This window comes from Pseudorasbora parva, chromosome 18 (genome assembly GCF_024679245.1).
Source record: "Pseudorasbora parva isolate DD20220531a chromosome 18, ASM2467924v1, whole genome shotgun sequence".
NCBI classification, from domain to species: domain Eukaryota; kingdom Metazoa; phylum Chordata; class Actinopteri; order Cypriniformes; family Gobionidae; genus Pseudorasbora; species Pseudorasbora parva.
Genome location: NC_090189.1, coordinates 44,084,920 through 44,098,963, shown reverse-complemented (window position 1 = coordinate 44,098,963; position 14,044 = coordinate 44,084,920). Strand labels below are relative to the sequence as shown.

The following is a 14,044-nucleotide window of genomic DNA, read 5'->3' as shown; positions in this document are numbered from 1 at the left end:
ATTAACGAACTGGAATGCAGCACAGGTGTTCGTAATCTGTGTTTTAGAAAACCATTTTTTAAATCACTCTTAACTATTCTTGATTAATGTCTTCCTTTAAACCCTGTCTGGAAACTGCCCCTACAGGTCCAGAGCAGAATCAAAGGTAATCAATTAAACTAAAAGGGGAGGAGCCACCTTCACTCAATGCTGTACAAAATGGCCAAGCCAAGCACTGGTGTGTGTTGTGGCATTTGTGTCAAAGTTTGCTATGATGGAGTTTCTGAAAGGTGTCTTAGTGGTGATTGTGATTGTTGCATTTGATCTGCCTAATGCATGGGGAAGTTTGAGATACAGTCAAAGTCCAATTGCACAGGAGCCTTTTGGCCTTCAGGAGAAGCAGCTGTTGCAGGGTCCAGTGAAGCCTTTGGATTGGAAGTATCCCATTGTTCCCGAGGTGCAGAGCGAGTTGGCGGTGAACTTCCAGTTGAGGCAACCCGTGACTCCCAGCAGCGTAGCGGTTCAATGCGGAGAGAACCGGGTTCTTGTAGAGGTCCAGCAGGACTTGTTTAGCAATGGTCATTTGATCCAGCCAGCTGGCCTGTCTTTAGGTGGCTGTCCTGTTGTTGGTCAGGACTCTCAGTCTAAGGTGCTCATCTTTGAGTATGAGTTACAGGACTGCAACAGCGTGCAGATGGTAAGAACTCCTAAATCTAAAAAAAATTTGTGGCAGAGGGTTGATAAAAGTTAATGTTGAATTTGGTATTTTCACCGTTCTAAACTTGCGCTTGATATAACCCTTCAAACCAAGTCCATCTTGGTATGTGGCATCTGTTTAAAAACCCTCTTGCTTAACCCACTGATTCAATCTCTTCCAGATGACTGAGGATGAGCTTGTCTACACCTTCTCTCTTACCTACACCCCTGAGGCTCTTGCAGGTACTCCGATTACCCGGGTCGAGGGTGCAGTTGTTGGTGTTCAATGCCACTATCAAAGGTAAGTGGTCTGTGACTTTCACTTCCTCTTGCGCAACGGGGAGCCCATTTAATGGGTCCTTTAATGAACCACAGGCTTCAGAATGTAAGCAGTGATGCCTTGAGGCCAACATGGGTCCCTTATGCCTCAACAGAGGTTGGTGAAGAAGCCTTGGTGTTCTCCCTGAAGCTTATGATGGGTTGGTACAGGTTTTTGATAAAAATAAATCCTTTTTCCAGTTTTTTTTCTAAAATGTTCCCTCTTTCTCTGTAGATGATTGGTCCAGTCAGAGACCTTCATCCATCTATTTCCTGGGTGGCATTATTAACATTGAGGCATCTGTGAAGCAGTACAATCATGTGCCTCTGCGTGTGTTTGTGGACAGCTGTGTGGCCACTCAAGGGCCTGATGTGAACTCCCTTCCGAGATATTCCTTCATTGAGAATCATGGGTAAGGTCATGGCCCTTGATGCTATAGGACCGTTTTGGTTGCTTTTTAACCAGTCATGGCTAGGGTCTAGTTGCTCACTTTCTCTATAGTTGAGTTGCTCTTTGTCTTCAGGTGCTTTGTGGATGCCAAGGCTACAGCTTCCAGCTCCCGCTTCATGCCTCGGTCCCAGGTTGACAAGGTCCAGATCCAGCTGGAGGCGTTCGTGTTCCAGGAGAGCTCCAGTCCTTCTGTATGAACCACGCATATCATGAGTTAATTCGATTTCTCTTCCCATCTTCTTTGGTTTTCTGACGTGTCTGTCATCCCTTGCAGATCTACATAACATGTGTTGTGAAGGCAACTATTGCTTCTGCACCCAGTGACGCTCAGCACAAATCCTGTTCATTCGCCAATGGGTACGTTGGACTTTACCTTATTTCAAAGCTGACTTTGCTCATGTTGAAGGTTGTGTCTTTGTCTTGGTTCAGGTGGTTTGCTGCTGATGGAAATGACCAAGTTTGTGGTTGCTGTGACTCAACATGTGGTCCTGATAGTGGAATTGCTGCTTCTCCCTATGGAGGTTAGTAACTTTTGCTCTTAAGGTTGCGTTTGACGTTTTAACGGCTCTAACCTGGCTCTCCTCTCTCTAGGTGTTCAGTGGGAAGGCAAGGCTACACTTGGTCCTGTGGTGGTTCAAGGGCAAAAGAAAGTTCCTCAATAAAGCTGACATCAATTCTTGCTTGTATCTGACTTGTTATATTTATTTGTTCTCCCTATCATATTTCTGTGCTCTCAAAAGGCTTGTTCAATTTCATGCCGCAATGCACAGACTGATCAGTGGCTTACTTTAGCAGTGCATTCTGGGTAGAAATTGTCTGACGTGAGATCATGCCAATTCCAAAGTGCTGTAAGTGGCTCGAGCAGCTGACTGGTGCTTACTGTGCAGCTTCTCCAGAGCGGCTGCTTGACACTGTTTCATGATTGGCTGGCTTTACGGCATGACAAACACTCATTTGGTCCCTTTAGTTCCACTACTGTTCACAAATCTCTTACTCTAAACTATTATCATTTAGTTGCAACATTATATTGTCCTTTATCAACTGAATATTCATTAAACTTCACTTCAGTGATAGTGTAGTTTTTATGTCTAGCTTCACAGACCCTTTTCACATTTCTGGGTTTCTCAGAGTGGAAGTCATCGTAGTTGAGTTAACTTTTATAGTGGTGACTGGAGGAGTACATTAAATATTGTCACCATTTGGTCAAATGGCAAAATAGAAATGCAGTAACAGTTTCACAACTTTCAAAAAGAGAGGGAAAATAGTGTGCTTGATAACTGCAGTGAAAAGAGTTTTTTTTTTTTTTTTTATGAATCCCATAGATGTTGTCTGTGAAACACCCTCACAGCAGTTTTACAAATATGCAGCATTAAGCAGTACATCAAGTATTACATAACTATTAGGGGTGGGAATCACAGGATAACTCCTGATACTATCATGATATTTTACCAACGATAACTATCACAACACCAGCGACTCTTTGACACGATATATTTCAAGAAAACCATGATGTATCATTCTGTAAATAAAATGTCCCAAAGATTTTTTCATTTATTAACAGTTCATCTATTTTTTTTTAAATGGCAAAAACGTACAATAAGTATTATAAATAAATTTTAAAAAGAATTTAAAAAAGGAAAAATCTCTACTATTACTACTACTATGAATGATCATATCAGCTACATCTCCAATTTATATTACTAGTGGTAGTAATTTAATGCTAGTAGTAATTAGGGATGTCACAAAATTCCAGTGGTCAGTTTATTCAATGAGTTTATTCTTTATGATAATTATAATTAAATAATACAATGTAGTAAATGTGACAAACATAATTCACCTTTGTTGTTAAACGTATTTTTCATCTGGTCATCTGAAGTCCTCCAGGAGTCGAGGCACCTCTTCACAGGTTATGGTCACAGGTGATGGTCATCTAAAGTCCTCCAGGAGTCGAGGCACCTCTTCACAGGTGATGGTCACAGGTGATGGTCATCTGAAGTCCTCCAGGAGTCGAGACACCTCTTCACAGGTGATGGTCACAGGTGATGGTCATCCATAGTCCTCCAGGAGTCGAGGCACCACTTCACAGGTGATGGTCACAGGTGATGGTCATCTGAAGACCTCCAGGAGTCAAGGCACCTCTTCACAGGTGATGGTCATCTGAATTCCTCCAGGAGTCGAGGCGCCTCTTCACAGGTGATGGTCATCTGAAGACCTCCAGGAGTCGAGGCACCTCTTCACAGGTAATGGTCATCTGAAGTCCTCCAGGAGTCGAGGCGCCTCTTCACAGGTGATGGTCACCTAAAGTCCTCCAGGAGTCGAGGCACCTCTTCACAGGTGATGGTCACAGGTGATGGTCATCTATAGTCCTCCAGGAGTCGAGGCACCTCTTCACAGGTGATGGTCACAGGTGATGGTCATCTGAAGTCCTCCAGGAGTCGAGGCACCTCTTCACAGGTGATGGTCACAGGTGATGGTCATCTGAAGTCCTCCAGGAGTCGAGGCACCTCTTCACAGGTGATGGTCATCTAAAGACCTCCAGGAGTCGAGGCACCTCTTAACAGGTAATGGTTATCTGAAGTCCTCCAGGAGTTGAGGCGCCTCTTCACAGGTGATGGTCACAGGTGATGGTCATCTGAAGTCCTCCAGGAGTTGAGGCGCCTCTTCACAGGTGATGGTCACAGGTGATCATCATCTGAAGACCTCCAGGAGTCGAGGCACCTCTTCACAGGTGATGGTCACAGGTGATGGTCATCTGAAGACCTCCAGTAGTCGAGGCACCTCTTCACAGGTAATGGTCATCTGAAGTCCTCCAGGAGTCGAGGCACCTCTTCACAGGTGATGGTCACCTGAAGTCCTCCAGGAGTCAAGGTGCCTCTTCACAGGTGGTGGTCACAGGTGATGGTCATCTGAAGTCCTCCAGGAGTCGAGGCACCTCTTCACAGATGATGGTCACAGGTGATGGTCATCTATAGTCCTCCAGGAGTCGAGGCACCTCTTCACAGGTGATGGCCACAGGTGATGGTCATCTGAAGACCTCCAGGAGTCGAGGCACCTCTTCACAGGTGATGGTCACAGGTGATGGTCATCTATAGTCCTCCAGGAGTCGAGGCACCTCTTCACAGGTGATGGTCACAGGTGATGGTCATCTGAAGACCTCCAGGAGTCGAGGCACCTCTTCACAGGTGATGGTCATCTGAAGTCCTCCAGAAGTCGAGGCACCTCTTCACAGGTGATGGTCATCTGAAGACCTCCAGGAGTCGAGGCACCTCTTCACAGGTGATGGTCATCTATAGTCCTCCAGGAGTCGAGGCACCTCTTCACAGGTGATGGTCACAGGTGATGGTCATCTGAAGACCTCCAGGAGTCGAGGCACCTCTTCACAGGTAATGGTCATCTGAAGTCCTCCAGGAGCATCAAAAACTTTTTTCAACAGAAAAGGAGGGATGGCATCTATAGAGGAGCCAGACGGCCTTAATTGCCCCACTATTTCTTGCAGATGGGACAGAGAAATGGGTACGAATTGCTTAAGCTCCGCCAAATACGCCATAGGAATAGTAGGATCAAAAGAAGGGTAAGGTATCGCCAATCTAATGTCACTGATCTTATTCACAAAAAAAATTAAGAAAATCATCACACAGAGTACATGATGCATCAGGATATTCATAAACAGGTGGGTTAATAACAGAATTAAAAACAGTAAAAAGAGTTCTTGGTCTGTGATAGTTTTTAGTATTTTTTTGAGTTTTGTGAAATAATCAGATCTTGTTGCTCTCAAGGCCTTTTGATATTTTAACAATGAATCACTTCGCTTATCCTTTTTCCATCTACACTCTGCTTTTCTGCAGGATTGCCTCAAAGTGCGGATGTTATCATCAACCCATGGATCAAAACCTGGCTTAGGTTTTAAAATCTTTACGGGAGCTACTACATTTAAATTATTCACACATGTAGAATTAAACTCATACAAAAGCTCTTCTGCACTTAATTCATGGTTTGTATCCATAACATGCATTTGATCACAAAAAGCTGATGAAAAAATTGTCGTAGTATCAGAAATTAATCGAGATTTACGGACTAGCTTTTTGGATTTCAAAGAGTTTGATGAAGTAGGAATTGAGAATTTAATACATTTATGATCGGAAAACCCATTATCTACTATCTCCAGATCAAACAAAGAAATACCATAAGATAGTACAAGATCAAGAGTATGTCCACCCCAATGGGTAGGAACATTTACATGCTGATCCAAATCAAAGGCATTTATCAAAGTAATAAACTCTTCACCTAAATAATCTGTTGCGCAACACACATGCACATTAAAATCTCTTAAAATTAACACTTTATCATACCTTGGTACTAATTCACCCAAAAAATCTGCAAACTCAATTAAAAAGTCTGTGTTGTGTTTTGGAGGACGATATATCAAAGCAATCAACAGTGGGCTATTTAATTCAAATACAAAGCGTTGCAGCTCAAAACTTCTGTAGTCATTTTGTCCTATTCGGTGATAAGAATATTTGTCTTTAAACATAGAGAGTAATCCGCCACCCCTACCAGTTAAGCGGGGCGAGTTTAAAAACAAACAGTTTGAAGGCAAAAGTTCCAACAAAGGACTTAAATCACCAACGGTAAGCCAGGTTTCCGTTAAAAATAAGCAGTCCAATTCGCGCGAGGTAAAAAAGGCGTTTATAATAAAAGTCTTATTTACCACCGATCTCGAATTAAGTAGACCCAGCCTGAACAGACGCGGACTGTCCGTCACCGTCAACTCCTCTGACCGCTGCATCCGAGGGAAAGTGCGCAGATGACCGGAACACAGTCCTCAACGGCGGTAGATATGGGGAAAGCCACACACACCAGAGGTCACCGTAGCTGGTACCAGGGAAGCACTCTGCTCATTTCGCCGATCCAGGGGACGCCAGCGAACGAAATAATCACTGGCCTGACACCTGCCACGTACTATTAAATAGTATTTTGCAGTTTAATATTCACAGACACTAGTGTATATTCGGCTACAGTCTGGAGCCCTGCGCTTAGATAAACACGGAAGCGACTGAACGCAGCTGTGGGTAGGCCTATGTAGCCTATACAAAAAATATATTGATACTTGGTGCTAGAGTATCGATAACGTCTCGTGGCTGGAAATATCGCGATAAATCGGCATATCGTTTTTTTTTTGTCCCACCCCTAATAACTATGATGTCGTTGAAACATCTGTGTATTTGACAAATATTGCATTTATTTCACTCCATCTTTGATAAACGATTCAAACAGCACAAGCATCCCTATAGGAAGCAGAAAGTGTCGGACTTCATGTTTCGGTTTTTAGCTCCTTGCCGGAAAATTCATGTCGGGTGGCCATGATTATTTTCCTGTTTGGATAAGTTCAAATCTGTCATGGATGTTTGCAGCTCAATCTGACAACGGATAGACCGGATAATAGCAGTAATTTTAATGTGAGCTTATACAGGCACATCTGCTTCATAATACGACATAAAAAGCTATCTTTGTGGCCAAATGTGTTACTCTGGCCTTGTGGTGGCTTGGACTGCCAATGGGAATAAGATATTCATATTTAGACGTTGGTCAGATGTCCAGATATCGGATATCGGATATGTATATATATATATATATATATATATATATATATATATATTTATTTATTTATTTTTTTGCGTTTATATGCATGCAACAAATTTTGATCTGGGTTAGATGTGAGTAAAAAAATCATATTTTTTTGTGCCAGTGTAAACGCAGACACACAAAACGCAGAGCTGTGGGTGCCAGAGATAGATAAACTCTACAGGTCCAGAGGAGAATCAAAGGTAATCAATTAAACTAAAAGGGGAGGAGCCACCTTCACTCAATGCTGTACAAAATGGTCAAGCCAAGCACTGGTGTGTGTTGTGGCATTTGTGTCAAAGTTTGCTATGATGGGGTTTCTGAAAGGTGTCTTGGTGGTGGTTGTGATTGTTGCATTTGATCTGCCTAATGCATGGGGAAGTTTGAGATACAGTCAAAGTCCAATTTCACAGGAGCCTTTTGGCCTTCAGGAGAAGCAGCTGTTGCAGGGTCCAGTGAAGCCTTTGGATTGGAAGTATCCCATTGTTCCCGAGGTGCAGAGCGAGTTGGCGGTGAACTTCCAGTTGAGGCAACCCGTGACTCCCAGCAGCGTAGCAGTTCAATGCGGAGAGAACCGGGTTCTTGTAGAGGTCCAGCAGGACTTGTTTAGCAATGGTCATTTGATCCAGCCAACTGGCCTGTCTTTAGGCGGCTGTCCTGTTGTTGGTCAGGACTCTCAGTCTAAGGTGCTCATCTTTGAGTATGAGTTACAGGACTGCAACAGCGTGCAGATGGTAAGTACTCCTGAATCTGTTTATTCTAGTTGAGGATATCCAAAGTCCTCAAGGAGTGTCAATTCACATGGCTGTTGTATTTGCAATGCCAGGGCAGCTGGTATAAACCTTTCTTAAAGGGGTTGTTCACCCAATCATCTTAGTGAGGAACAGTTGTTTTAACTACTTCAATCTCTTCCAGATGAATGAGGATGAGCTTGTCTACACCTTCTCTCTTACCTACACCCCTGAGGCTCTTGCAGGTACTCCGATTACCCGGGTCGAGGGTGCAGTTGTTGGTGTTCAATGCCACTATCTAAGGTAAGTGGTCTGTGACTTTCACTTCCTCTCGCGCAACGGGGAGCCCATTTAATGGGTCCTTTAATGAACCACAGGCTTCAGAATGTAAGCAGTGATGCCTTGAGGCCAACATGGGTCCCTTATGCCTCAACGGAGGTTGGTGAAGAAGCCTTGGTGTTCTCCCTGAAGCTTATGATGGGTTGGTACAGGTTTTTGATCAAAATAAATCCTTATTCTTGTTTTTTTTTCTAAAATGTTCCCTTTTTCTCTGTAGATGATTGGTCCAGTCAGAGACCTTCATCCCTCTATTTCCTGGGTGGCATTATTAACATTGAGGCATCTGTGAAGCAGTACAATCATGTGCCTCTGCGTGTGTTTGTGGACAGCTGTGTGGCCACTCAAGGGCCTGATGTGAACTCCCTTCCGAGATATTCCTTCATTGAGAATCATGGGTAAGGTCATGGCCCTTGATGCTATAGGACCGTTTTGGTTGCTTTTTAACCAGTCATGGCTAGGGTCTAGTTGCTCACTTTCTCTATAGTTGAGTTGCTCTTTGTCTTCAGGTGCTTTGTGGATGCCAAGGCTACAGATTCCAGCTCCCGCTTCATGCCTCGGTCCCAGGTTGACAAGGTCCAGATCCAGCTGGAGGCGTTCGTGTTCCAGGAGAGCTCCAGTCCTTCTGTATGTACCACGCATATCATGAGTTAATTCGACTTCTCTTCCCATCTTCTTTGGTTTTCTGATGTTTCTGTCATCCCTTGCAGATCTACATAACATGTGTTGTGAAGGCAACTATTGCTTCTGCACCCAGTGACGCTCAGCACAAATCCTGTTCATTTGCCAATGGGTACATTGCACTTGATCTTATTTTAAAGCTGACTTTGCTCATGTTGAAGGTGGTGTCTTTTTCTTGGTTCAGGTGGTTTGCTGCTGATGGAAATGCCCAAGTTTGTGGTTGCTGTGACTCAACATGTGGTCCTGATGGTGGAATTGCTGCTTCTCCCTATGGAGGTTAGTAACTTTTGCTCTTAAGGTTGCGTTTGACGTTTTAACTGCTCTAACCTGGCTCTCCTCTCTCTAGGTGTTCAGTGGGAAGGCAAGGCTACACTTGGTCCTGTGGTGGTTCAAGGCCAAAAGAAAGTTCCTCAATAAAGCTGACATCAATTCTTGCTTGTATCTGACTTGTTATATTTCTTGGTTCTCCTTATCATATTTCTGTGCTCTCAAAAGGCTTGTTCAACTTCATGCAGCAATACACAGACTGATCAGTGGCTTACTTTAGCAGTGCATTCTGGGTAGAAATTGTCTGACGTGAGCTCATGCCAATTCCAAAGTGCTGTAAGTGGCTCGAGCAGCTGACTGGTGCTTTCTGCGCAGCTTCTCCAGAGCTGTTGCTTGACACAGTTTCATGATTGGCTGGCTTTACGGCAGGGGTCTCAAACTCCCGGCCCGTGGGCCACTTGCAGCCCGCAGGATGATATTTTGTGGCCCCCTACTTGACATCAAAGTTTAGTGTTAGTGTGGCCCGCGCGTTGCTCTGAAAACCATTTTTGGCGGAGTTTTTGCGTGTGCTGCGCTTTATGCCTCATTTCGTTTGTGAGAGTTAGCTCAGCCCTCTCTCGTGGGGTATAATTGGTTGACACGTCGTGATTGACATGAACAGAGGCTGATCAGACAGTCAAAATAAATGTGGTTTAATGGCGCTCAAATGGCCAATCAAAGTAGGCGGGATTTAAATTCTCTTTTGGTCCACACCCATACTCGCTTGCGCAGCCTTCACACACACAGACGAGCGCGTCAATCAAGTAATGCGTTGCGGAGAGAGACTATTCTTTCTGGTGAAATCACAAAACTAAATTGCACACACAAATGCACAATATACTGTACATACAATCATTGAACATTTTAATGCAGAAAACTATATGAGCAGATTAGATTTCTGAACATTTGAGACGATTTACTAAAAGTCTACTACTAGACAACTGAGGAACTCAAATATAAGCAGCGAATGTACATGTTTATTAACTTTAATAATGTATTTGACGACAATTAATGCAAATATTGTTTGCAAATAGTCCCAAATTGATTATTTCCCAATTAGAATTAGACCTAGAATTTCGTTCACTGTTCTGATTGACCTGGTTATGGCCTTGCTTTGAAATAGTCTATTATTTTAAATAAAAATAAAAACATTTTATTTCAGTATTACATAATGATTTAATTTCTACTGGCCATATTTAGTACACAATTACCATCACACACCTGTTGGTAGATAAGTGCGAAGGACGAAGGATAACCAGATCCAAAAATCTCTAAAATATATTGATATTAATATATAAAAATATTAATATATTGGAATTTGATGCGGCCCAGTCTTACCCAGAGTCTACCTCCAGCGACCCCCGGGTAATTTGAGTTTGAGACCCCTGCTTTACGGCATGACAAGCACTCATTTGGTCCCTTTAGTTCCACTACTGTTCACAAATCTCTAAACCAGCCTTTCTCAAACTTTTTTCAGTCAGGGCACCTTTAAAAAGTGCATAAAATTTCAAGGCACCCCAGTTTAAAACATATTTTAAAAACACTGCATAACCCAAATTTAAATGCAAATGTCCTGTTTATTTAGGCCGAACAGTAATGAACAGAGCATAATACTCCATTTCACAGTAAAAACTGTCCGGTTCTTGTGGGGCTTTTCTTTTTAAAAAACGATCCATGCTGCTGTTGCTTGTTTCTTGCTCTTTGTGAAATCAAATGTATTTTCACGGTTAAATTATAAAACAATATAGCCAACTGCACAGTCACGAGACCCCGGAGAGGATGTCATGACAGTTACTGATGTGAGACGGATTTTTATGGTTAATTTTATATATATATTTATCTAAAATTAATTTACAATTTTATTAATCCGCTCATATGTTTAACTCTTTCACACGCAAATGTAAAACATTTTGGCTGACCCCCCCAGCGTGAGTTTTTCAAAGCGACCGTTATTAATGTGTCACTTTATGGTTTCCATGGTGACGCGTCATTGCTTGTCATGTGACACACCGCAGCAACAACAGAGCTGAATCAATGATGATCTCCTTTTGTCATTTTTCCTTTTTTATTCAAAATATTCACAAATTTGTTAGATATGGCATGAAATATCTGATATTCCGATTGTCAAATATATACAAGTGGAAGTGTTTTGTTGTTTAAACACCTTAACGATCGCGTTAGTTGAGCTGTAACGTTATGCACGATGGGCGCCGCCATCACCGCCGCAGGCACAGTTCAGAAAATTGGATCTGTTGGATTTACAAGACGTAAATTCATCCACTTCTCCCAAAATACATAAAAGTAAGTGGCAGGTGAACTGGGAGAAGAATAGAGTAAACTTTAAAGTTACTGACACAATGTGTATCTGATATGAATAAAACTAATTATAATGGAAAGGATTATTATTGCCTCTTCATTTTTCATCATTGTGTATTTTACAAACTCTAAATGTATTGTTTTTTTAGTACGTATATGTAAGAAACCTAAAATAAACATTATGTGGCTGAAAACACTGAAAAGTTGTGATATATGACAGCTCTGAGCGCGCCTGTCTCTGGCTCAGTGTGGGCCAATGCGAAAGCACATTTGAATTTACATTTGAATGAACGTGATGCACTTACCGTTCTAATCACATGTGTGAATGTGTGATCGTACGTGCGAAAGGGATACAAAGAAGAAGAATGTATTTATATAAATTCAAATATATTTTATATATGAAATTTCAGATTTTTTTTTTTTTTTTAGCTTACGTAATTTTTTGGCAGCACCCCTGACACAGTCAGGGGGCACCGCAGTGTGCCGCGGCACCCACTTTGAGAAAGGCTGATCTATAGTCCTCCAGGAGTCGAGGCACCTCTTCACAGGTAATGGTGACAGGTGATGGTCATCTGAAGCCCTCCAGGAGTCGAGGCACCTCTTCACAGGTAATGGTGACAGGTGATGGTCATCTGAAGTCCTCCAGGAGTCGAGGCACCTCTTAACAGGTGATGGTCACAGGTGATGGTCATCTGAAGACCTCCAGGAGTCGAGGCACCTCTTCACAGGTGATGGTCACAGGTGATGGTCATCTGAAGTCCTCCAGGAGTCGAGGCACCTCTTCACAGGTAATGGTCACAGGTGATGGTCATTGAAGACCTCCAGGAGTCGAGGCACCTCTTCACAGGTGATGGTCACAGGTGATGGTCATCTGAAGTCTTCCAGGAGTCGAGGCACCTCTTCACAGGTGATAGTCACAGGTGATGGTCATCTATAGTCCTCCAGGAGTCGAGGCACCTCTTCACAGGTGATGGTCACAGGTGATGGTCATCTGAAGACCTCCAGGAGTCGAGGCACCTCTTCACAGGTGATGGTCACAGGTGATGGTCATCTGAAGTCCTCCAGGAGTCGAGGCACCACTTCACAGTTGATGGTCACAGGTTATAGTCATCTGAAGACCTCCAGGAGTCGAGGCACCTCTTCACAGGTGATGGTCACAGGTGATGGTCATCTGAAGTCCTCCAGGAGTCGAGGCGCCTCTTCACAGGTGATGGTCACAGGTGATGGTCACAGGTGATGGTCATCTGAAGTCCTCCAGGAGTTGAGGCGCCTCTTCACAAGTGATGGTCACAGGTGACGGTCATCTGAAGTCCTCCAGGAGTCGAGGCGCCTCTTCACAGGTGATGGTCACAGGTGATGGCCATCTGAAGTCCTCCAGGAGTCGAGGCGCCTCTTCACAAGTGATGGTCACAGGGGATGGTCATCTGAAGTCCTCCAGGAGTCGAGGCACCACTTCACAAGTGATGGTCACAGGTGATGGTCATCTGAAGTCCCCCAGGAGTCGAGGCGCCTCTTCACAGGTGATGGTCATAGGTGATGGTCATCTGAAGTCCTCCAGGAGTCGAGGCACCACTTCACAAGTGATGGTCACAGGTGATGGTCATCTGAAGTCCTCCAGGAGTCGAGGCGCCTCTTCACAAGTGATGGTCACAGGTGATGGTCATCTGAAGTCCTCCAGGAGTCGAGGCACCACTTCACAAGTGATGGTCACAGGTGATGGTCATCTGAAGTCCTCCAGGAGTCGAGGCGCCTCTTCACAGGTGATGGTCACAGGTGATGGTCATAGGTGATGGTCATCTGAAGTCCTCCAGGAGTCGAGGCACCACTTCACAAGTGATGGTCACAGGTGATGGTCATCTGAAGTCCTCCAGGAGTCGAGGCACCTCTTCACAGGTGATGGTCATCTGAAGTCCTCCAGGAGTCGAGGCGCCTCTTCACAGGTGATGGTCACAGGTGATGGTCATCTGAAGTCCTCCAGGAGTCGAGGCGCCTCTTCACAGGTGATGGTCACAGGTGATGGTCATCTGAAGTTAGTGTCCCCAACTGAGCAAGCCAAAGCGACGGTGGCAAGGAAATAAAATGAAGTCTTCATGACAGACTCTCTAGTTTCCTCGGGATGACTGTCCAGATAAAATAAAACTGAACAGGAAAATAATTAGCGTAGCTGCTGTTCAAAGCATTAAGCAAAGGCAATCATGTGCGCTGATATAACTGGAGTGCAAGGTGATGAGATGCATTATGTGAATGCTTGGCTAAAGAGATGCGGCTTTAATCTAGGTTTGGGCGAGTCAACTGGGGGGGTCAACCCTGGGTGATTCTTCAAAAATTGAAGAAATGTAATGAGTGTCTGGGCTTTGAGATGAGAACAGTCTTCACTTCAGATTTGAGGCAATTTATCCAGTCATATTCACTCTGGCTATTACGATATTCAAACTAAAATGAACACATTTTAATTTTACTCCGTTTTTAAACGAGAATCAGTTTCTTAGTTCTTGTTTCCTTTATTGTTCCTGAAATTCAGATCCACCTCGTCACTTTAATAATGATAATCAAACTCAAATTAAACCATTTTAATACTGTACACCTGAGACTATTAATGATAAAAAGA

At 43.6% G+C, this 14,044-nt stretch overlaps 2 protein-coding genes across 2 annotated transcripts; both read left to right on the top strand.

Moving 5' to 3' along the window:
• The first annotated feature begins 253 nt into the window (after positions 1–253).
• On the top strand, positions 254–2,106 carry LOC137046088 (zona pellucida sperm-binding protein 3-like). Its single transcript, XM_067423141.1, has 8 exons — positions 254–676; positions 858–976; positions 1,051–1,154; positions 1,229–1,406; positions 1,518–1,635; positions 1,719–1,801; positions 1,874–1,965; positions 2,036–2,106. Exons 1-8 carry the CDS (start codon positions 254–256, stop codon positions 2,104–2,106), a joined length of 1,188 nt encoding a protein of 395 aa, XP_067279242.1.
• A 5,252-nt stretch (positions 2,107–7,358) lies between these two features.
• On the top strand, positions 7,359–9,231 carry LOC137046087 (zona pellucida sperm-binding protein 3-like). Its single transcript, XM_067423140.1, has 8 exons — positions 7,359–7,800; positions 7,982–8,100; positions 8,175–8,278; positions 8,354–8,531; positions 8,643–8,760; positions 8,844–8,926; positions 8,999–9,090; positions 9,161–9,231. Exons 1-8 carry the CDS (start codon positions 7,375–7,377, stop codon positions 9,229–9,231), a joined length of 1,191 nt encoding a protein of 396 aa, XP_067279241.1. The 5' UTR covers positions 7,359–7,374.
• The last annotated feature ends 4,813 nt before the right edge of the window (positions 9,232–14,044 follow it).